The sequence below is a fragment of the Mobula birostris genome, chromosome 22, assembly GCF_030028105.1.
Source record: "Mobula birostris isolate sMobBir1 chromosome 22, sMobBir1.hap1, whole genome shotgun sequence".
Lineage (NCBI taxonomy): Eukaryota > Metazoa > Chordata > Chondrichthyes > Myliobatiformes > Myliobatidae > Mobula > Mobula birostris.
In genome coordinates, this window is record NC_092391.1 from 47,488,054 (window position 1) to 47,513,390 (window position 25,337).

Genomic DNA, 25,337 nt, shown 5'->3' on the forward strand with positions numbered 1-25,337 from the left:
GAAGGCTTGTTTTGACATTAAGCTCTAGAATGGAACCTCCAAGAGGACCACAACCTTGTTGTGGTTTGGAGGCCAGAGTGGTTCAATGACCTGGAGAGCTATGCTCTCTGGAGTCAGGGTAAGGTCACCCACACCAAACAGGTCAACGGGTTAGAGGCCAGACTCCCCGTTCAGGGGTTCAGCTCAGGGTTAACAACCCTGATTGGTCAAACAAAACTGTTACAGAAACTGCAATGACGTGTAATGCGCCGGGTAAAGACATGTTTTATTGTATTTCTGCTGCTATGCTGTTAGGTATTTTATTTTAGCAGTGTTTTTCTGAAAACACAATGTGTTCTGTTAGTTAGGCTTCGTAGACTAGTGTTTTGACTTCAGCTAAGATAAGGAGCCACTTGCTCAACTTGGAAATGTTGTGTCAGCCAGTCTGGTTTGTTTTGGTAACATTCTGTCCAATGGGATGCCATGCAACATTCGAGAGAGCTGGGCGGGATCAGATTTCTGAGGGGCAGTGGTCTGGGTTTGTCTCTTTGGTTGGGAGGGGGTGGAAGAGAAGGAAGTGTGGAGAAGAGTACACTTGAAGGATCCCACCTGAAGGGGGGGCACTATTACAAGGAGTGCTTTGTGCAGCCGAATGGTTCTAAGGAGGACGTGCCAGTAGTTTCAAGTTAGCCAGTTTGTTTGTAACATTCTTCGAGGGAAGTTCAAACTGGTAACATGGGTTCAGCACCGTGAGTAAAGCGATACACCCAACTACTTCAGAAACGAGCTTCCAACGTTCATGTGCACGTTTAGAATGGTTTAACTGTAATAGGCCCCTTTTCTTTTTCTATTAACTGACTGTTAAAGTCGAAATATTGGTGAATATACTCCCGCTTTAATTTTATGCTGGTATGAGGTCTGTTATTTCCTGGTGAATGATAAATTTGCATTCACCATGATTTTCGTTCCATGATCGAATAACCTAACTTTTCTGTCTAGTTGAATCCAAATTATACCGATCTGAGACATGTGTTGCTTGTTGAGGGTGGTCTTCTGCCTGTAACCCATGCAACGTTGAGTCACGTAACCAGAGTCAGCTAACAAGCCAAGTTTGTTACAAGCCATGGTGAGAGGGTTACAGAAGTATCTGACTACTACTGGGTGCAACAGTATTCCTGAGTCTCCACCCAGGACTTGTACGGCTGACAGTGGTGAAAACTGAGAGGAAGCTACTGGCACAATGAAGGAAGCCTTGAACACCATCGAGACCAGGACCATGGACAGATAGAGGTGGAGGACCTTCATAGTTGTCCTAAACACCAGCAGCATAACGGGCAGTAAGTAAATAAGTCTTGAATGGGAGCAATTGGATAGCTCTCTCAATCAACACTCTTAGAAGGCTGAGTAGACTCTTTACAACTCATGTTCTCAGTATTTTGCTTTATTTCTACAGTTTGTCTTATTTTACACATTAGTTGTCAGCCTTTGTCTAAGTATAGTTCTTTCTAAATTCTATTGTATCTCTTTTCCAGTAAATGCCCACAAGAAAATGAATCTCAAGGTAGTATATGGTAACATAAATGTATTTTGATAATAAATGTACTTAAATCTTTAAATAACTTCCTGCCTGGTAATATTCCATGATAATTTTATTTCCAAATATTGGTATTACTTCTTGGAACACAAACCATTTTTTTAGAAACCTCTGAAGACTTGAAAAATGCTCCCCACTGCCTCAAATGTCTTCTGGGAAGCTGATCAGTAGCTTTGCGACAAAATAAGCCCCAACCTTTGTACATTAAGGACTCATTCAGATTCCGATCCATTTGTCAATATTTTAACAAAGACTTAGCTCTTCTAACATGCCAGAGCAGGGAATTTCATTAATGTAATTCGAATTTCACCGATGTTCTAAATGCTTATAAAGTTAGTGTGCAATTTAATCCCATGAAACTCTAAGCTTTCCTCAATAGTTTAATAATAGATGAATGGGAATATCACAAACAAAAGATGCCTGGCTGGCAATGAGCTCCTCATGGTCATATTCCCAATGGCTTAATAATAAATAGAGGAGAATTTTACAGAGTGAAAAAACCTGGTTAATAATAAAGTGGATATTGGCAAAGATGTGTTTGCAATCACATCACAGTAAATGGCTACAGAATTATGAATAGAGTTACACTGATCATTTCCTGCATTTCCCACATGCTTTCTCTGATGGAGCACAGGAAGCTACTTTAGTGTCTAAGTCAGCGGTTACGTAAGACCATAAGACATAGGAGCAGAATTAGGCCATTCAGCCTATCAAGTCTGTTGTGCCATTCCATCATGGCTGATTTATTATTCCTCTCAACCCATTCTTCTGCTTTCTCCCCATAACATTTGAAGCCCTGACTAATCAAGAACCTTTCAACCTCTACATTCTCTTCTCCTCTCAAAGGAGGATGAGAGACAACTTGATGGATGTGTATAAGGTCATAAGGGGCATAGACAGAGAGGACAGCCAGCACATTTTTTTCCCAGGTCGTTCATGACTAATATGCAAGCCCATAATTTTAAGTTGATTGAAGGAAAGTATAGGGTGGTGGAAATATCAGGGATAGGTATTGGATGCAGAGAATGGTAAGATATTAAGGCCACAGGACATAGGAGCAGAATTAGGCTATTTGGTCCATTGAGCCTGCTCCGCAATTCAATCATAGCTGATTTACTTTCCCTCTCAACCACATTCTCCTGCCTTCTCCCCATACCCTTTGGTCCAGAACAAGGGGTCACAGTTTGAGGATAAAGGGGAAGCCTTTTAGGACCGAGATTAGGAAAAACTTCTTCACTCAGAGCGTGGTGAATCTGTGGAATTCTCTGCCACAGGAAACAGTTGAGGCCAGTACATTGGCTATATTTAAGAGGGAGTTAGATATGGCCCTTGTGGCTACGGGGATCAGGGGGTATGGAGGGAAGGTTGGGGCGGGGTTCTGAGTTGGATGATCAGCCATGATCATAATAAATGGCGGTGCAGGCTCAAAGGGCCGAATGGCCTACTCCTGCATCTATTTTCTATGTTTCTATGTTTCTTACTTATCAAGAAACTGTCAAACTCTGCTTTAAATATACCTAATGACGTGGCCTCCACAGCTGCCTGTGGCAATGAATTCCACAGATTCACCACTCTCTGGGTAAAGAAATCCCTCCTCAGTGATGAAATTTTGAAATGCTCTAATACTCATACACAGCTAATAAATAGCAGAAGTGAATACTTGAGGTAAAGTACAGGAGATTGAAAATACGAGATGTTACCAGTCAGAAAATGTCAGAACAGTTAAAGGGCAGTGACAATTTCATTATGGCTACATAACAACAATAACTGTAATATAATACATTCTTTCTTCAAAGAATGAATGATATTTGAATGGCATATCTTCTCCTGGCTGCATTGCCACCTCTATCATTGTAGTTGTCCCAGTTTCCTTTCGAACTGCAGGGCATTCGCACAGCAACCGTGCTGTAACTAGCCATGGAAAAGAAGCTCTTCTAAGCTCAAACAGAGGTCACAGGGAGAGTAGGTGGGGCGAGATGAGAACTCTGCACGATTTCCATGGAGAAATGGGGAACAAAATGACATGCAAGAGGAGGGCAGTAAATCAGCTCCAGCAACAGGAGATATCTGGCCATAGGCTCTAACACTTGCACGTGTTAGGACAAGCTGAAATGAGAATGCTCCAAGTAAAAAAACTTTCATATATCAGCTGCTTGGTTGATGTAATGTTTTATCTGTCTTGAATAAATTGTCTAATTGCTAAATTACTCCTTGATCTGTTTAATTCAAAACAGCAAAGGCAATTGTCAATGTCTTTGAAGTAAGTCACCGTTGGCGTTGCCCGAGGACCCATCGACATTAATTAGTAGGCTTCAAAGGTGGCTTTACAATTTCTGACTTTGAGCTTCTATTTATAATTAAAGGGAGTTACAATTCATCATTTTCCTCTTCTCCTCTGTAATTTTACTCACATAACCAATGCACTAATGTTCAGGGACCCGAGCTTCTTTTGCCCTTGAACATAAATCCAAGCTCATAACTCTAATGCATCTTATAACATCCAATGTAGATTTTCATTATTCAGTCCCCATAACTGAAAAATAAAACATTTATATATTTTGTGCTAATCAATCTGAATAGCAATATTGCTTGTTTAAAGAGTTAATTTGATATCACTCTGATGTGTCAACATAATGAAAGCTATGTAAATGGTATTATTCTTCTCCACATTCTCATTCAATTTTTTACAACTCTGAAATTCTGTGAGCTAACAATCTGAAGATTCCATGCCTAAAAGGTAACTTTGCGAGATGCGACTAACATGTTTTAAACTTCAGCATTCGAGGACATCAGTTATAGGGAAAAGGTTAAATAGGTTCAGATTTTATTTCCTAGAATGCAAAAAGTGTAGGGGAGATTTGATAGAGGTATACAAGATTAAGAGGTGTATAGATAGGGTAAAGGCGTTCAGGCCTGTTCCACTGAGGTTGGGTGAAACTACAACAAGAGGTCATGTGTTAAGGGTGAATGGTGAAATGTTAAGGGGAACATGAGGGGGAACGTCTTCACTCAGAGTGTGGAACAAGCTGGTGAATGTGGGGTTGATTTCAACATTTAAGAGAGATTTGGATAGGTACATGGATGGAAAGGGTATGGAGGTCTATGTTCTGGGTGCTGGTTGATGAATCTAGGCAGATTAATGGTTCGACACAGACTAAATGGGCCAAAAGACTTTTCTCTGTGCTGTACTGTTCTATGACCCTATGACTTTCCATAAATTGTATTGTTGGCACAGAGGCTGCATATGTCCCACCATATTGAAAAATTGGAAGGAGAGTATTTCCAATCAATACTGCATTATCTTCAAAGCAGATCAACTTCATCCTAATTTAATTCTAGATATTAAAATAAGCATTAGGCTGCAAAAGGCTGTAGGTTCAGCCAGTTTCATCATGGATTCAACCCTCCCTGCCATTGAGAACGTTTTCAAGAAGTGGTGCCTCAAGAAGGTGACATCCGTCACTGAGGATCTTCACCCTCCCCTCTTCTCATTACTGCTGTTGGGGAGGAGGTACAGGAGCCCGAAGACCACACTCAGTGTTTCAGCAACAACTTTTGCCTCTCCACCATCAGATTTCCAAACAGTCTATGAACCCATGAACACTACCTCATTATTCATCTTTTGCACTATTTAATCCATTTGTAACTTACTTATTTTGTAAATTTTATGTCTGGTACTTGTGGCAGAAAACAACAAATTGCACAACATACGTCCGTGGTAATAAATCTGATTCTGACTTAATCAAATAAAGGTGAATAAGGAGTTAGAAGCTTGATATGAACACAAATCCTCAGCTCGTAGAGCAGAAGTCAACTCAGAGCTGTAGATTTTGAACATGTTCAATCAATTTCCGCCTTAGCTGTTCTTGTGTAACAATCTACTAACTGAGAGTGATAATCAGTTCCAACTGAGCAGACAAGTGGATGTGCACTCTTGAGTAAAATCATGATCCACTCAATATAGATACAGCGTTCTCACGATGCAGTATCTAAAACGTGATGGAAACCCTGGAATTCTGACACTTATGTGCAGATCAGGTGCAAAACTAGCAGAAAACCTTGCGGATGCTTGAAATCTGAAATAAAAACTGGAAACGCTGGTAACACACAGGAGGTTAGACACGGAAAGGGAAACAGAGTTAATGTTTCAGCTCAGAGAGTATTGAAGAATTGTTATCATCCTGAAATGTTATCTTAGTCATCTAGCCAGTTATGTTGTTTTATAATTGTGCTCAGAGAAAGAACCAAATGATCTAGTCAGCTAGACTTTGTTCAGTTCTGGCAAACTATCAGATCTGTATGAAGAACTCACTGTTTGTTGAGCCTCTACATAAATTCAGCATCTCAATCTCTGATGTAAGTGAGGAGCCAGAAAACATCAGATTCATTCTATTTAAGATATATGCTCCATTGCCCCAGTACATTAACTGGCGACGGCAAAGTTCAGATTGTCTATTATCAGAAAAAGGCAGTCAAAAGGCTTGAGCCAACACTCCTGAAACAGAAAAGTCTTTCAGCAGCTGCCTTTCACATCAGGAGGGCATCTCATGATGCTTTGCAACAGGTTATTTTGTTTAGAGCTAGTGCAGAACATGCCATTATAAGCAACACCACCCAGCAGCCCCCGATTTAACCCCAGCCTAATCATAGGACAATTTACAATGACCAGTCAACCTACTAACCAGTATGACTTTGGACTGTGGGAGGAAACTGGAACTCCTGGAGAAAACCCACACATTACACAGGGAGGAGGTAAAAATACCTTCGGGAGAATGGCAGGATTGAGCTCCAAACTCCACCAACCCAAGCTGTAATACCATTGTGCTAACCATGGTGCTCAAAGTGTGCCAACATTTAGAAAATGTAAAACACAAGAGATTCTATAGATGGTAGAGGTCTTGAGCAACAAATATGTAATGCTTTTGGAACTTAGTAAGCCAGGCAACATCTATGGAGGAAATGAACAAGAGACCCAATTAGCAAGAAACTGTCCAGCCAATCTGTACACAGCAATGACCTACAGATATCCAGGAATTAATGACTGGATGGTTGAGAGATTATTATTGACAGGGACATTGTGAAAACTTCTCTGCTGTTTGAGATTGTGTCCTCTATAAAGTAGGTATAATTTCACCTCACCAATAAAATGCAATCTTCAATAGCACAGCACTTGAGCAACACATTGTTGTACAGTTTTAGCCTGGAAGTTGTGCTCGTGTCTCCGTACATTTGAGTGAAAGATGAAAATCATCCAAATGAATACGGAAGGAGTCTGGGCTAAGTAAAGATAATCAGAACATGTAACTGTAAATGTTCTAAATCCAATGAAATGCTGCATAACCCAACCAGTGAAAACAGAGCAAAGTGTGGGGTGTGATGGGGATGGGGACAGTAGTTAAAACAGCAACCAACAATGGTATGACATAAATGTATTACTGTATCTTGTAGCACTGTAAAGATCTGGATCTGTAATTGGATGACTACTCCAATGCAGCCTTTTGGTACGTGCCCAAGGTATTTGTTTATCTTGTTTGTATTTAAATGAAAGGACAAAGCTGGCAGGAAGTGCATCTGTCTCGTCTCCTGAAAAAAATCACCAACTTTTTTAAAAATAACAGAAACCAACAAATAAGCTAAATTTTAAAAAGTGAGAGGATTAAGTGTTTACCTTGGGTTAGGGACTACTGTAGATTGAGGAAAGATGTACCTACTTTCATTTGTACAAACTTAATTTTCAATGTCCGTACGCAAATGACTGATAGGTTTTGCTTAATAAAGTAGAGTTTGTGCCTCATTCCTCACCACTCCTTGTGCTTGATTCTAAGCAGTTTCCTCACCACCAGAGATTGTGTCTGACTCTGCACCATCACTTGTGTCTGACCCTACAACACCACTTGTGTCTGACTCTCTACACCATCACTTGAGTCTGACCCTACACCACTACTTGTGTCTAACCCTACCCCAGAAAGTGTCTGACTCTACACCACCACTTGTGTCTGACTCTACACCAACACTTGTGTCTGGAGAACTTACTGTGTTGTGGTTGTAGGGTTAGAATAGATAATGTGGACATATATTCCATGTCACCATAAAACAGCAGACAAGCTCACACTATTTCTTTACAATTCAAACCTTGTTCACTGTGCAAAACTGTTTTAAGGAATGAATTTCACTTCACTCTTGCAACACCTCAAGTACAATATTAGCTTGGGCAATAAGTAATTCTGTTTCCAATTAAAATTCTTCTGTCTTTTGCACATGTGTAAAATTTAGCCACCTGCTGCCAAATTTGCAGACAAGTACATACCCAGAATCATTTATTGCACATTAATAATTAAACAGTTGTGAAAAGGGGACATTGTGGAGGAAGGAACTTCAAGGTTCAACTGTTCAGACTTTTATGACAAATTTACTGACTTTTCGTGTTTTAGGAAGATTTAATCATAATATTTGCATTCGGAATTTTCCCATAAAATTCTCTCATAAATTTTGTCAAGGTTATTTCAGGAATGGCCATTGATGCAGCCATTTTAAGATTGCTGTCAGTTTATGTGCCTGTTAGGTGCGTTTTGGAAACAGGGCTGAAAGTCTATGCAATGGTTCATTGAATCAAAACTTGCATGAAAGTTTGCAGGTGAGAAATTCAATGCAATCGGAAAATTATTAATTGGCAAGTAATGTATTTAAATTGCTCAGTTAAATGTTGTAATGACCTTTCTTTATTGTATATAGTACTTTAATGGGTTGTTTCTTTAAAAGGCTCTCTGTTCTTATGGGATAATATCACTTTTTTGGTATAAGACCAATCAGAGAAATATGCAAACTCAGAGTTGGAGGAGCTATCTCGAAACCCCACCACCATAAGATCACAGCTGACTGTAAGCTCCACGCTATATTTATACCTAACCCTGGTAACCTCTGACCCCTTGCTAGCCAAGGATCATTCCAACTCTGCCCAAGCAGAGTGTGGTAACCTGCCTCAATGACTAGCACTCACATCCATTGTGATGAAGGGCTTTGAGAGGCTGATCATGAAGCATATCTTCTCCTGCCTGGGCAGTGACTTGGATCCACTTTAATTTGGCTGCCATCACAGCAGGTCAACAGCAGATGCCATTCCATTGGCTCTTCACTCAGCTCTGGGACACCTAGATCATGATCTGGACACTCTTTATTGACTAGAGGTCAGCATTCAACACTGTCATCCCCTCAAAACTAATCAAAGAGCTCCACAACCTAGGCCTTGATACCTCCTTGTGCAACTGGATCCTCAATTTTCTCACTTGCAGACCCCAGTCAATCTCCTCCACATTCACCATCAGCACAGGAGCATCACATGGCTGTGTGCTTAGCCCTCGTTCTACTTGTTTTACAGTATACTTACGACTGTGTAGCTAAGTACAGCTCCAATACCGTATTTCAGTTTGCTGATCATACCACTGCTGTTGGCTGAATCAATAGTAGTAGCAAATTGGCACATAGGAGGGAGATTGAAAATCGAGTTGAGTGGTACCATAGCAACAACCTTTCACTCATTGTCAGCAAAACCAAAGAGCTGATTATTGACTACAGGAGAAGTAAACTGGAGCTCCATGGAACCAGAGGTGGAAAGGGTCAGTAGCATTAAATTCCTTGGTGTACATCATATTAGAGGATGTTTCCTGGGGTCAGCATATAAGTGAGTACAAAAAGCCTCTGCCTTCATAGAAACCAGCACAGCTTCAGCATGCCATCTAAAACTTCGATAGACTTCTATAGATGCCCAGCATAGTGACTGGCTGCATCACAACCTGGTATGGAAACACCAATGCCCAAGAACGGAAAAGTCTGCAAAAAGTCATGGACACATCACCAGCAAACCCTCCCCACCATTGAGCACGTTTACAAAGGGCTTGCCACAAGAAAATAGCACCCATCACCAAACACCCCCACCCCAACCATCCAGGCTATGCTCTCTTCTGTCATTGAAATGAAGTACAGGAACTTCAGGTCCCACACCATCAGGTTCAGGAACAGTTATTACCCTTTAACCTGGGCAAATATGAAGAGCTTCATTCACCTCAGCTCTGAACTGATTCTACAACCTAAAGACTCATTTTCAAGGACTCAACAGCTCATGTTTTCTGTATTATTTATTTATTTATTTGTTTGTTTGTTTGTGTGCAAATCTTGTCTCCTTTTCCCCAGTGATTTTTGACAGTCTTTGTGTGCAGTTTTTGATTAATTCTCTTATATTTCTCTGATCTCCTGTGAATGCCCACAAGAAAATAAATCACAGGGTAGTATATAGTACTTTGCAAATAAATTTACTTTGAACCTCCAGATAGATAGATACCATGTTATAGACCTTTAAATATATTCATAAAACATTATGAGGAAAAGACCTACAGAGGCTCAAGACATCTGAAAGGAATAATTTCACGTCACCTTTGTCTTTATCATGTGACCCTTTATTCTTAAGCTATGCCCTTTGATCAGTGAACAGAATTCCTTACCAGTTCTACAACTGGCTCATGTCTATATTCCTTAGTAATAGTTTCCAGTCAAGCAAAGTGACCATAGAAATTATATTTGATTTTAATCCAGTGTGGAACTGAGGTTCTGCATCAGGGTTGTACCCTTTTGGATGAAATATTAAACTGTGGTCTCCGCTCTCTGAGTACCTCAGGAAAAAGGTACAGGTGAGATATTCCAGTGTTCATGTAGCTGCCTCAGTCAACACTACTAATACAGGTTGGGGATGACCTTCCACTGGGACCTGCCTAGATCTGTCAGCAGCTGAGCCCATTTCGGAGTTAAGTACACACACCGTCTAGGTGTAGTCATGCTCAGTATAATGTCTGGTTGTAAGTGTAGTGATCCAGGACACACACTATTGAGGTTTAGTGACACTGTGTTTAGTGATAGTGACCTCGAGCAAGATGGCGCCAACAATCAATGTGACTAACAGCGACGCCCTGCAGACTGTTCACGAAACTGCGTTTTTCTCTTCAGCATACTTCTGCTACTAATCTGCGTGCGATTGAAACCTGTAATTTACATTTTGATCTCGTGTTTTTGGGCCCACTGAGCGTGCTTTTGTTGGATAAAGCTCATTTTAGGTTTTTTTTTTACAGTTTTTGTAGTGTGCACAAGTGTGTATTGGTTCTAAGGAACGTTCAGTGTGAGAGCTTCGTCAGCCTGTGTAGCTGAGGACAGGGTTCGTCAGCACCACTGGTCTCCCGCACCCCTTGCTGTGCTTTCCATCCAAACAGGATCACTTTTCCACTTGTGGGGAGCTCGCTGAGTAGAAATCGACTTGGAGGCGTTTCTACCTCAGTAGCTCCCTCCGAGACTGCAGACGGACATGAGGAAGTAGGAACCAGAGGGACTCTCTGGCTGGCTCCACGGATGGTCTATACTGGCCCTGACTTCTCTTCTGTGCCTACTTCTCAGAGCCCTCAGTGATACAGCCTTACAATACTGATCTTCATTTGCCTTAAACACTTGTGCTTACCCCTAGTGTCCGGTGAGTGGTAGAATCTGGGGGAGTGGATGGGGGTGTAGGGAGACCAAAAGTGGGATTCATAGGGAATTAGTACAAGTAGGTGGTTGATGGTCAGTGCGGCATCAATGGGCTGACGAGCCTGCTTCATGCCCTGTCATCGTCTGACTCCTGGATCAGCTAATAGCATGTCACTAATGCTTACAGATCCAGAGAGAGGATTAAAAGGTTCGCATCGAGGTTATGGGTTGCAGCTGTACTTCAGAACATGTGAAGCCACAGCGGTGTGGGGAAGGGGTGTCTCACATCAATTCCTTTATCTCAATGCATCTCTAGATTCTAATGGAGATCAAAGTTAACTTCTGCATGTTGTAACGATTTATTAAAAGTGCAATAAACATCAAAGCCCTATCATAAAAACACAATAACTGGGAGCAGGGAAGAGTTATTTAGTTGCTGAAACCTCCCCTCCCATTCAATGAAAATCACAATTGATCTCCAATTTCAACTTCCCTGTCCTTTGATTGAAATTGCATCAATCTGCACCTTCATCGTCATCAGTGACTGAGCTCTGAGTATCCTCAGCTGACTCGGGGTCTAGGGGAGACAATTTCATGCATTCACAATCCCCAGGACAAGTTATTCTTAACTTAGTCCTAAATGACTAACCGCTTCTCCTGTGATTATGGGCCTCAAGTGTTAATTTATGTAACAACATATAAAACCAATAAAACCATAGAACACGGAACAGTACAGCACCGTCTTACCGGCAATTTAAGATAAACCTTCCTCAGACCTCCAAGTTGGCAAATCACATTGTTTAGTTACTAATAAAACCATGTCAGATGCTCTTTCAATTTATAACCCATTCATCATGCCAACCAGATTAAGGGCAGAGAGGGGAGAGCGATTTCTCAATGCTTGTCACATTATTTATTTTCGCTCTGCTTTGCTGTGACACATTAATGCATCTCTGTCACACCTGTGGTTTCTCTATTCGCAATTAATTTGGGACTGCAGATCCATAACATTGAGGTCACAGAAAGTTTTAGTCACGGGGAGATTGGAACTGCCATTGCTGTAGCTTCATCAATACTTTAAATCAATTTCCCTCCCAGTTAGCATAATTTAAATGGAGACTTGTTTGCTTGTTTGACCTTTATTGAAAGGATTTCTTTGCTTCATTTCAATGCCTCAAAAAGGTTGCAAATATAATCATATCTAAAAACTTTCTCAGATGTGTCAAGGAAGAGTTGCATTTGTCTGGAATGTTCTTTCACTCTCCTCTTTCTGATGTTTTTGCAGGCAAGTTGCATCAAGCAGGAATTGAAGCTTACATATTTTATCTCTGTGTTTAATATTGGAGAACAAACAGACTGTGCACAAAAAGAAGATTCCAAACCACCAGAATGGGGCTTCGGTGGCATGCCTTAGTTTGCGTCATAACAACTATTTTGCTGGAACAAACCCATGGTGGACTTATTAAGAAAATAATTAGGCAGAAGAGAGACATTCCACCACCAAAAGAAGAGAATGCCACATTACCATTTGGAACACAACCCATTAACTTCAACCACGTCTACAACATCAACGTCCCCCTTGGCTCTCTTTGTTCAGTAGACCTGGAGTCCCCCGATGGCATTGCAAGACCCAAAGCCGACTCCAGCGAGCAACACATCGAGCACACAGCTGACGGCGAAAATCAGATCGTCTTCACTCACCGGATCAACATCCCACGGCAGGCCTGCGGCTGCGCGGCGGGGCCGGACATCCGCGACCTGCTCAGCAGGCTGGAGGCATTGGAAGGTCATGTGTCATCACTACGGCAACAATGTGCGAATGGAGGTTGCTGTGAGAATGGCGCACAGCAAGGAAAGGGTAAGAGAATGGCAAGCAAGTGTTACCATTGAATAATTATGAAGCATATACATCTGTGAACAATGCTTAACACTACTAGAATATGTTTATTTTCACAAATACTAAAATGCATATGTGTTTAAAACTACTGATAAATATTTAATTTTACAAATGCTAAAAACTACGCATGTATATTTAATTTCACAAATGCTAAAATACATATGCAACTGTGCACGTGCTAAAACTGGTAGATATTTAATTTCAACCTATTCTAATTTGTTATTAATTGTATATTTTATTCATTAAATAGATCATTAATTAAATGTTAATAGTTCTTTAACTGCAATTACAAACGATGAAAATCATGTCACACCATGCTCTTGTCTTTGTTCAGGACGTGTCGATGTAAAGCCTTTCTGTGGGGCACATGGGAACTACAGTACACACAGCTGTGGCTGTTTATGTAACCCTGGCTGGAAGGGAGAAAACTGCAGTGAACCTGATTGCCCAGCAAACTGCAATGACAGAGGCACATGCATTGATGGCAAGTGTGTGTGTGACTCAGGCTTCACCGGGGATGACTGTGGCATTGTCGACTCTTGCCCTAATGACTGCAGTGATCAAGGACGATGCATAAACGGAGCTTGTCATTGCTTTGAAGGTTATGCTGGAGAAGACTGTAGCCAGGAGCTGTGCCCGAACAACTGCAGCGGTCAAGGCATCTGCGTTGATGGAAAATGTGTGTGTGATGAAGGTTTAACAGGAGAAGACTGCAAGGATCTGGCCTGTCTCAATAACTGCTATAACCGTGGCCGCTGTGTGGATGGTGAGTGCATCTGCGATGAAGGCTTCACTGACGTTGACTGCTCAGAAATTATTTGCCCCAAAGACTGCTACGACCGCGGACGATGTATCGAAGGTGTATGTTACTGTGATGAGGGATTTACGGGTGAAGATTGTGGAGAACTTGTCTGCCTGAACAACTGCAGCAACAGCGGCCTTTGCGTCAACGGTCAATGTGTGTGCAATGAGGGCTACACGGGAGAGGACTGTAGCGAGTTGGCCTGTCTGAACAACTGCAACAACCAAGGCGTCTGTGTCGACGGAGAGTGCATCTGCCACGAAGGCTTCACCAGTGAAGACTGCGGGGAACTGGCTTGTCCAAACAGTTGCCACGACCGCGGCCGATGTGTTAATGGGCGCTGCATCTGTGACGAAGGTTTCGCCGGCGAAGACTGCGGGCAACTGTCCTGCCCAAATGACTGTAGTAACCATGGCATCTGCGTCAATGGTCAGTGTGTCTGCGATCACAGCTTCACCGGCGAGGACTGTAGCGAACTGGTCTGTCCGAACAACTGCAACAACCGTGGCAGCTGTGTCAGTGGCCAGTGTATCTGCAAGGAGGGCTACAAAGGAGAAGATTGTGGTGAACTGACTTGTCCCAATGAGTGCTACGATCGCGGGCGATGTGTCAATGGCCGCTGCGTCTGTGACGAAGGTTTCGCCGGAGAAGACTGCGGGCAACTGTCCTGCCCAAATGACTGTAGTAACAACGGCGTCTGCATCAATGGTCAGTGTGTCTGCAATCACGGCTTCACCGGTGAGGACTGTGGCGAACTGGTCTGTCCGAACAACTGCAACAACCGCGGCCGTTGCGTCAATGGACAGTGTGTCTGCAATTCTGATTACAGAGGAATAGACTGCGGAGAACGTGCCTGTCCCAATAACTGCAATGAACGAGGTCGTTGTGTTGAAGGTCAATGCATCTGTAATGAAGGTTACGTCAATGAAGATTGCTCTGCTGGTAAGGATTGGTATTGGTGAATTATTGACACATGTACCAAGATACAATGAAAAGTTTGTCTTGCATAACGTTCATACAGAACAAATCATTACACAGTGCACTGCGACAGAACAAGATAAAGCAGAGTAAAGTGTGACAGCTACAGAGAAAGTGCAGTGCAGGTAGGCAATAAAATGTAAGATCACAATGAGGTAGATTGTGAGGAGTCCAGTTTATCGTAACAAGATGGACTGTGAGATCAAGAGTATATCTCATTGTACAAGAGATCCATTCCAGGGTCTGTCCTTGAGCCTAATGTACATGGTTTCAAGCTTTTGTGTCTTCTGCCTGATGGGAGAGGGGTGGTAGAGACCTTGATTATGCTGGCTGTTTCACTGAGACAGTGAGAAGTATAGAGAGTCCATGGAGTGGAGGGAGGTTTCTGCGATGTACTGAGCTGTGTGCACAACTTTCCGTAGTTTCTTGCATTCACAGCCAGAGTAGTTGCCATACCTAGCCAATATGTATCCAGAAAGATTTGGTTCCACAAGATAGATTTTTTAGACAAATACCTATTTCCTTCGGGATCAATTTTCCTTATTACCTTTAATTGCCTCACACAAACAAAAGAATTGTTGGGGAGTGACATAGTGCCTTCTACTGTGTAACTGCAGTACACGTTACACTGTGGTCATAGGGTAAAACTGCTGTGGGTTGTCTATAAACTCTTTCTTAAAATCTGAAACACCCTTGCTGCCTTGGTCTTATGCATCTCATTCCATTCGAACTAAGACTTTTCAGTGTTCAAAATGCAGGAAGTATATATATTTAAATAAAAGAGAAAAAAAATTTAGGGGAGCCATTGAATTGGCCTCTGTCCGTTTTAGAAATGTGCAGAAAAAACTTTCATGTACATCCGAGAAGAATTTCCTTCTGTATAGTAGACCATGCCAAAGTCTCTGCACTTCATAAATACAACTTATACACAATCCAATGAAACACAAGGCCAATCCTACTTTGCTATCTTCCAATAATTTTCCAGAATAGCCAACAATGACAAAATGGTAGCACTCTTTGTTCTATTCTGTCTCTTTGTTTCAGCATCTCCTATGGTTCTGGATTTAAGATAAACAATACATGATGAATTTGTGTTTCCTTCCTGAAGACTTGATCATAGTTTGTATCCTGGGACCTGTAATCCTTGCCTTAACCAAACTTATATTAGATTTGTTTGGAACAAATTAGTTGACGTGGATCTTACTCTGAATCTGTTGCACCCATTTATCATGGTGGGAAAATTAACTTTCCTGATGTCTATTCAAATTATTTTTTCTATCTTTGCAAGACCTTCCCTATACCCTCTTCCTTCCCTTCCCGCGCCCTCCCACTCTCAGTTATATGTTTGCATTCCAATTTAAGAAGGATATCCACAAACAAGAGGCATTGACTGGGTACGTACTCTACTGGAGGGTCTAGATATTGGGGCATGGATTCATGACCACTGGCTGACCTCTGATATCTGGGGTGTGACAAAGTGTCTTTTACAGAGCTTTGTGAATCTGAAACTTTCTGTCCAAGGTGACTGTGGACGGTTAGTTATTGAGTGAATTCAAGGCTGACAACCACAGGTCTTTGGACATTAAATAATTGTGGAATACAAGAATCTACTGGTAATGTGCATGATCATATTTAGCATAGAGCCAATACAAGGAACAGTTTGACATATTAGACCATGAGACCATAAGGCTAGCAGTAGAATTAGGCCATTCGACCCATTGAGTCTGCTCCACCATTCCGCCGCGGCAGATTTTTATTATCCCTCTCAATCCTACGTTCCTTCCTTCACCCTGTAAACTTTGATGCCCGGAATAAACAAGAACTCATCAACCTCCACATTAAATATAATCAATGATTTGACCTCCACAGCAGTTCGTGGCAATGAATTCCACAGATTTACCACACTCTGGCTAAAGCCATTTCCTCTTCATCTCTGTTCCAAAGGAATGTCCTTCTACTTTGAGGTTTGCCCTCCGGTTCTAGACTCACCCACTATAGGAAACATCCTCTCTACACCTACTCTATCTAGGTCTTTCAATATTCAGTTGGTTTCAATGCAATCCTTTGTTATAAATGGACTCTTATAGGCAGACTCATGTGTTGCACCTTACAAAGGCTCTCTGAAAATCCAAGAAAATATCACCCACTGGCTCTCCTCTGTCTATCCAGCCTGTTATTTCCTTAAAGAATTCAAACAGATTTGTCGAGTTAGACTTCCTGTGAAGGAAGCCATGCTGGCTTTGGCCTGCTTTATCATGTGTCTCCAAGTGCCCCAAAACCTCATCCTTAATAATGGACTCCAACATCTTCCCAACCACTGAAATCAGCATAACTAGCCTCTAATTTCCTTTCTTCTGCCTCTCTCCCTTGTTAAAGAGTGGAGTGACATCTGTAAGTTTCCAGTTCTCTGGAACCATTCTAGAATATAGTGATTCTTGAAAGATAATTACTAATGTCTCCACAATCTCTTCAGCTATTTCAGAAAATGGGGTGTATTCCATCTGCCCAGGAGACATAACTACCTTCAGACCTTTCAGCTTCCCAAGCACCTTCTTCTTAGTAATAGCAACTACACTCACTTCTGCCCCCTGACTCTCAAGTTTCTGGCATACTGCTGGTGTCTTCCATAGTGAAGGTTGACACAAAATACTTATTAGCTCATCCACCATTTCTTTGTTCCCCTCTCTGGTGTCATGTTCCAGTGGTTCGAAATCCACTCTTGCCTCTCTTTTACTCCCTATATATCTGAAAAATCCTCTAACTTCCTACTATTTTTTGCTATATTGCATGCTCTCTCTTTTGCTTTTATGCTGCTTTTGCCTTTCCTTGTCAGCCACGGTTGCCTCATCCATCCTTTAGAATACTTCGTCATCTTTGGGATGTGTCTATCCTGCACCTTCCAAACTGCCTGCAGAAACTCAAGCCATTGCTATCCTGCCGTCATCCCTGAGCGTGTCACCTTCCAATCAACCTTGGCCAGCTCCTCTCTCAAGCCTCTGTAAATTCCCTTTACTTCACTTTAATACTGGTACATTTGACTTTATCTTCTCCCTCTCAAACTGCTAGGGTGATTTTCCCAATCTACCTGTATACTGAAACCCCAACCCCCATGACTATTGTAACAATGCTCTTATTACATGCCTTTTCTATCTCCTGTTGTAATTTATGTCCCACATCCTGACTACCGTTCGGAAGTCTTCATGTGGCTCCCATCATGGTCTTTTTGCCCTTGCAGTTTCTTACCTCTATCCATAATGATTTTGCACCTTCCGATCCTATTCCTAAAAATTTAATTTAATTTGATTATAATTTTTACCAACAAAGCCACCCCACCCCCCTCTGCCTAGCTGCCTTCATTTCAATACAACGTGTAGCTATAATCCACGACTCAATGATGCCCATAACATCATACCTGCCAATGTCTAAATGCACGACAAGGTCATCTACTTTATTCCTATACTGTGTGCAGACAAACATAACACCTTTAGTCCAGTGCTCATCATCCTTTTCAACTTTGTCCCATTGATACACTGCAACTCATCCTACTAACTGTAATTTTGCCCTATCGTCTGCCTGTCCTTCCTCACAGTCTCACTACACACTGCATTGACTTGCATACCCATTGCCCCATACTCAGCACTATCAATGGTTCTCACCCCACTTCCAAATTAGCTTAAACCCTCCCCAACAGCTCTAGCAAACCTGTCCGCATGGATACTAACCCATCCTTTTTGTGCAAGACATACCTTTCCCAGAAGAGATCCCAATGATCCACATCACCGAGGACCTCACATGATCTGTGCACACCAGCTGTGTGGTGAAAAAAGCACAACAGCACCTCTTTCACCTCAGATGGTTGAGGAAGTTTGCTATGGGCCCCCAAATCTGAAGAACTTTCTACAGGGGCTTTCTACAATTGATACTATCTACAGGCTTATGGCACTAAAGTCATGGGTAGATCCCTCAGACTCCAGAACACACGAATGTGGTGGCTGTTAGAAAACAGCCATAGCATCCTGACTGGCTGCATCACTGCCTGGTATGGGAATTATACCTCCCTTTATCGCAGGACTCTGCAGAGAGTGGTGCGGACAGCCCAGCGCATCTGTAGTTGTGAACTTCCCACGATTCAGGACATTTACAAGGACAGGTGTGTAAAAAGGGCCTGTAGGATCATTGGGAACCCAAGCCGTCCCAGCTGCAATCATCTGGGAAATGGTACCGCAGCATAAAAGCCAAGACCAACAGGCCCCAGGCCGGCTTCTTCCACCAGGCCATCAGACCGATGAACCCAAGCTGACTTGAGTGTACTCTATATTACATTGACTGTTCTATTTATTATAAAATATTATAAATTACTATGATTGCACATTGCACATTTAGATGGAGGCGTAACATAAAGGTTTTTACTCCTCGTATATGTGAAGGATATAAGAAATAAAATCAATTCAATTCAAATCTGAAACTCTGCCTCCTGCACCAGTTCCTCAGCCACACTGTCGACCTATTCTTGCCCTGACCAGCACGTGGTACTGGGAGTAATTCTGAGATTATAACCCTGGAGGTCCTGTTCTTCAGCCTCTTCCCTATCTCACTACACTCACTGAACAGGGCCTCTTCCCTCTTTCTACCTATGTCATTGGTGCCAATGTGTACCGTGACCTCTGGTTACTCACCCTCCCTCTAGAGAATCATCTGCAGCTGCTCTGAGACGTCCTGGACCCTAGGAACACACCACCCCGGTTTCTCCTTCGTGGCCACGGAATCTGCTGTCCATCCCCCTAACTATTGAGTCTTCAATCGCTATCTCTCTACCTGACTATACCCTGCCCTGTTGAGACTCAGAGCTGGCCACAGTGCCACTGGCCCTTGCTGCGGCTGCTGTACCCTGATAGGTCATCCCCCACCCCCCACCCCCAGCAGTTTCCAAAGGGATATTCTTGTTTTTGAGGGGAATGGCCACAGGGGAACTCTGCATTGACTTCCTACCCCCCTTACATCGCCTGGTGGTCACTCCTCTACCATCTGAAGCCAGAACTCTGGGTGTGACCACCACAGTAAAAGCCTCATTTCTGAGGTTTTCACCCTCTGGGTTATCCTGAGTACATCCAGCTCCAGCTCCAGTTCCTTGACCTTTTCAGTCAGGAGTTGCCATTGGATACAATTCCTGCAGCAGTAGTCATCAGGAAGACTGCCAGGTACCCTAAAATCCCACATCTCACAACAGCATTCCTCTGCCTGAACGCCCACCCTACCTACACTTGTTATGCTTCTAACATCTAACTTTAAGTTCTAGCCTGTACCTGTTCTCATCCAAGCCTGTTGAGCCAAAGCCTGACCAATTTAACGCTGGCCCGCTGCAACAAGGGCCACTCCCACAATGGCTGCTCCACTTACAGTTCACTTCTATATATTGGTGAAGCAATAACCCAATAACGCAAGCAATTTTCTGCTTCCTGACAGGCCCCAGTTGTTTTTATAAACCGGGCACACAAGGTCCACAAAGACTGGCTCCAACACACTCTGTGATCTCCCTCTCCTGCAGAGCATCACATTCTTCTGTTCCATAAAGTTTATACCTTTCTATCCACACCTGGATTGTTTCTTCTACCTTAAATCATTTGTTCTGAGGAAAGAGGATCTCTGGTATGAGAAGCACTCAAGTGCTTCATCAAGACTTTGCCTAAGCTGTTAATTCACATCGTCTGAGGTCAAAGAGCGTCTTCATTATGAAAGACTCTTTGTTCATTGTAAGAGGCTGTTCATTTACATTTCCACCAGTACGTTTTAGCTACATAGATTAAGTCACTATGGTCTGTAAAGCATTGGCTGATAGAACAGTGGAAGCAATTTCAACAGTAGATGTTTCTTAAAACAGAGCTCTGCTTTCTTTTGCTTACCCTAAAGCGACCAAATCAACAGTGAAGCACATAGCTCCACAAATAGTTTGACAAATAGTAACTTTATTTGATTCTTAACTAAAATAACAAAGAAATTAGTAATATGAGTAAGTTGCTTAACTCTTTATCTACAGATCTAATTCAACTTTTAACTACAGCTACAAATCTAGTCTAATTCCATTAAAAGAGCAAAACTCGGGATTTCTCTATTTGATTCTCCAGTAATAAACCAAGCTCAGTGTTTTGTGTAATTCATAGTAATGTTTATTAGCAATTAACAATAAGCAGCTCTGCTTGTGTGTTCCGCACTAACCCCAAAATTCTGACGAGGCAACAAGGGGTATCAAGCTCACCAGGGACATGTCACGATCCAGCCATGGAGGGGCTCTAGAAATCGCTTGTAGAAACCTTACTATTGCACCTGCTCAGGGTCTGCCTTATCTCCCCTACCAGTGATTAACAACTCCATATAACGCAAGACTCCTCATGTGCGATTCATTAGAAACGGCCAAATGATTTCCAGTAAATCCCTTTAGACAGGCTTGCCCGAGGATAAAACAAAACTTAAGTTTGACATCTAGTCAACAAGTTCAACCAATTGATAGCTATTGCAACAGGGAAAAAGCTAATTCTGTCTCATCTTGCCGCAGACATAAAAACAGAGTTGGATAAGTACCTGAAAGAACAGGAGAGCAGGGAGCCAAAATTGCTCTTTCAGAGTGCCAGAAGGGGTATGATAGCCAAAGAGACACCTGAGCCGTGACTTCGTGATTACAGTCTTACTGATAACCGATACAAGGTGTTAATTTATTGTACACTGCTGGTGACCTGATTTCATCAGAGGCTCCTTTAGCAAACCAGGCTAGTTAAACTTTAATGGAGAATGCTGCTTCAAGACAACTTGGGTAACAAATCTTTAAATGAAGTATTAAACAAATTTGAAACCCACATTTACTTCGGTATCCATTTTATCCTTTCTGTAGCAGCAACTGAAATATGAGAACGTACTTCACAGTCAAACCTGCTCCCTAAGTGCTCAAAGTTTGAAGAAAATCACAAGTGATGTTTTATTTATCTAGAAATAAATCTGGGTGCAGACGATCTGAAATAAGGCAGAAGTTACCATAATAAAGATGATAATGGAAGAATTACTAGCAATCCATGGCAGGGATTTCAGTGCACTGTTTCATATTTGTAACTGCTCTTGTCTTTACAAAAAAACATAACTGACTTCATCTTATATTGTCCTGTCGTTTCCAGATCCAGTTTCTGTCTGGGATATTTAAGCTTAACTAGTACACTGCAGAATTTTAAAACCATGAATGGCACCATCTGTGTTTCTTACTGCTTAGTAATATCATCTGACAAAAGTACTAGAGAACACATGCCTTATCATGTATAAAGATTCGCACTTCTGGGAAATACTTTAAACATAAGGAGGACCTTCCCATCGATCAATCCTTGACTGAGCATAATCTAGCCTAAAGTGGAAAAGAAAATTCTGATTGAGGCTAGAGATAGAATCGGATGCACGTCAGATCTGGCAGGGTTTGCAGGCCATCACTTCCTACAAAGCAAAACCTAACATTACGAGTGGCCGTGACGTTTCACTCCCAGATGAGCTCAACGCTTTTTATACGCACTTTGAAAGGGCAAATAGAACTACCTGCGGCATCCAGTGACCCTGTGATCACCGTCTCGGAGGCCAATCTCAGGACATCTTGCAAGTGGGTGAACCTTTGCAAGGCGTCAGGCCCTGACGGCGTACCTGGTGGGGCTCAGGAAACTTATGCCAACCAGCTGGAGGGAGTGTTAAAGGACATTTTCAATCTCTCACAGCTGCAGTTGGAGATTCCTACCCGCTTCAAGAGGGCAACCATTATGCCAGTTCCCAAGAAGAGCAGGGTGAGCTGCCTCAATGACTATCGCTCTGTTGCACCCACATATACTGTGATGAAGTGCTTTGAGAGGCTGATCATGGCCAGAATTTACTCCTGTCTCAGCAAGGACCTGGGCCAGCTGCAATGTGCTTATCATCATTATAAGTCTACAGTGCATTCAATCTCACTGGCTCTCCCACTCGACCCGAATCACCTGGACAATAGGAATACTTACATCAGGCTGCTGTTTATTGACTATAGCTCAGCATTCAACACAATCAACCCCTCAGAGCTAATCAAAAAGCTGCCAAAACCTGGGCCTCTGTACCTTCATCTGCAAATCGATTCACCGAGAGACCACAATCTATGCGGATGGGAAATAACACCTCCTTCTCACTGACAATCAACACTGACGCACCTCAAGGATGCGTGCTTGGCTGTTGATATTACTGAAATAGGTTGCACAGATCATTCCATAATTCATGGTTTTCTCCTTACTCTGCCTAATGTATAATCATCATTTCTATCATGTCTTACTCACCCTGTTCAACAACAACATTAGATAACGTGCTGGTCTTTTGTGTGAACCTCTAAGTTTAGAAAATTATGTCAGATTTTCACATCAGAACTTGTTGCATCAATAACATTACAATGTATTTTCTTTCTTCCTACAGTTTCGCCACCCAAAAACCTGCAGGTAACTGAGGTGACTCCCCAGACGGTGGATGTGGAGTGGCAGAATGAGGTTAGAGTCAACGAGTACCTCATCACCTATGTCCCCACCTCTCCAGGGGGTCTGCAGCTGGAACTCCGAGTGCCTGGTGACCAGATGTCATCTACCATCCGGGAATTAGAGCCGGGGATTGAATACCTAATCAACGTTTATGCTATCCTTAATAATGAGAGAAGCATTCCCGTCAGTGCCAGGGTTGCAACACGTGAGTGCCACCAGTTAGCTGGGCTATGAATTTTCAAGTTCTGTGACTTGTTAACAGCGTTGGTACAAAGGAAAAGTTCTATAAGCCTCATTTAACATGATAACAATGAACGTATCAAGTTGTTCATTGAGAGAAATAAATTTATATCCTTGGACAGATGTCTATTTAAAGTAATTGCTCTGACTGGGAGCTACAGATCAGAAAACAATATTTTTCCAGTTGAAATATTACAACTTCCTGACAGCAGTGGAGTGCAGAGAGAGCACGGGTTGAAATTGAAGATATGCAAAAATTAGGACCAGATTGTTATCTTTACCCATAATAATAGTTTTAAAAGTTAATCCAAGTTTAGCTGACAAACTGCTTTGACTGCAAAATTATGGGCAATTTAAGTATAGACAGGAAAACGTTACTGCTGCTTATTGCCTCAAGTAGCCTTGTGCTTCTAATTGGAAAAACTAATACTAAAAGCTATTATTGGCAATGTTACAATGCAAGCAGTTAGGTATGCATTCAATTCTTGACTCTACAACTATAAGAAAACATTAGCTTACTTCTGATGAACATTATAAAAATTCAATTTCAGCAAGGAGATGATTGGCATTTCTGTAATTATTTTTAGTGTACTAAATGTTACTCATTCCTGACACTTACATCTAGGCTTTAACACTTCCAGTTGAGTTTATTTTATTTAATACAATAACTTAACATATTGTTTAATAAATAGACTTTAAGCCATTTAAAGTTGTCAATTAATATTAACAGATAGTATACCACTGACAAAATACAAAGGAAAACAATGTATTAGACTTGAAGTGTGCAGATTGATTCAATTTGATCACAAATATAGAAGATTTGTTACAAAAGAGTTAAGTGCAAACTATTTCAGCCATGTTGTGCACTTACGTAAATAACATAATATGGTGATCAGAAAAATTATGCTCTAATGACACTTTTGATCAGAGAGGTGACAGGCAGGACAACTTCATAAACTGGTGTTTGCTGAGAATCTGAAAACAACCCAGAATAGCCTTTTACTGCCAAATTATTGGGTTATTTATTACACTGACAGATTATTTTTGTAAAGATTTTGAATTATATTTGTCATCATTTGGCAATGCTGAAGACTTGTATCTGAATATTAAAAAGTATGACCTAAAAATGGGCACAAATTATCAAGTGGAAAAGAGGGAGAATAACGTAAAAAAAAAATCCTAAGACTCAGGTTCATACAAATTATCCTTGAGTTTCTACTCAAGAATGCCATTTTGTTTTGGTTTGCAGTTTAATGTAAACCATTGTGGAATTCTGAGCATAATCTGTTTCTCAACACAACCTGAGTTTCCATGATCTAACGTTGAAAATGTCACAGTAGATGCAGATGAAAATCAAAAACAAAAACTGCAGATGACAGAAATCTAAAATAAAAACAGAAAATTCTGGAAACACTCGGAAATCCTGTTTTATATCACACAGTTACACAGGACCTGATCTCTCATTGTTCTTGATCCTAGTGTGAATTATCACCATTCAGAATTTCTTCCAACCTTTCTCTTTGGTAACCTTATAAGATGTCAAAAACTGAGCTGGTTCCTTTGAGTGTGCGGACACAAAAATATATTCTAAATGTAAAGTTGCTTTAAGTTTGCAAAGAAATGGATAGTATACATCAGATTAACTAGAAATTAGGTTAAACATTTTTAAAAAGGGAATTTAATTTATTTAAGATCAGATTTCTTATGATGAAGGATGCCACCATAAATGGAGAAGATTACAATTTGTTGTATATCAATATTTTTTCTGTCTTGATCAAATTATTTTCAGATGTTTGAAGGATTAATTACAGTAGAACTCTTTTTAAAACA

General features: G+C 41.5%; 1 protein-coding gene across 13 annotated transcripts in view; it reads left to right on the forward strand.

Moving 5' to 3' along the window:
• tncb (tenascin Cb) overlaps positions 1-25,337 on the forward strand; it is a 151,612-nt gene that overhangs the window by 28,641 nt on the left and 97,634 nt on the right. For all 13 annotated transcript variants that reach the window (XM_072240651.1, XM_072240652.1, XM_072240653.1 and 10 more), the window contains exons 2-4: positions 12,363-12,935; positions 13,309-14,718; positions 23,209-23,472. In XM_072240651.1, the coding sequence (XP_072096752.1) occupies positions 12,467-12,935; positions 13,309-14,718; positions 23,209-23,472 (2,143 nt within the window). In that variant the 5' untranslated portion in view covers positions 12,363-12,466. The remainder of the gene's footprint in view (positions 1-12,362; positions 12,936-13,308; positions 14,719-23,208; positions 23,473-25,337) is intronic.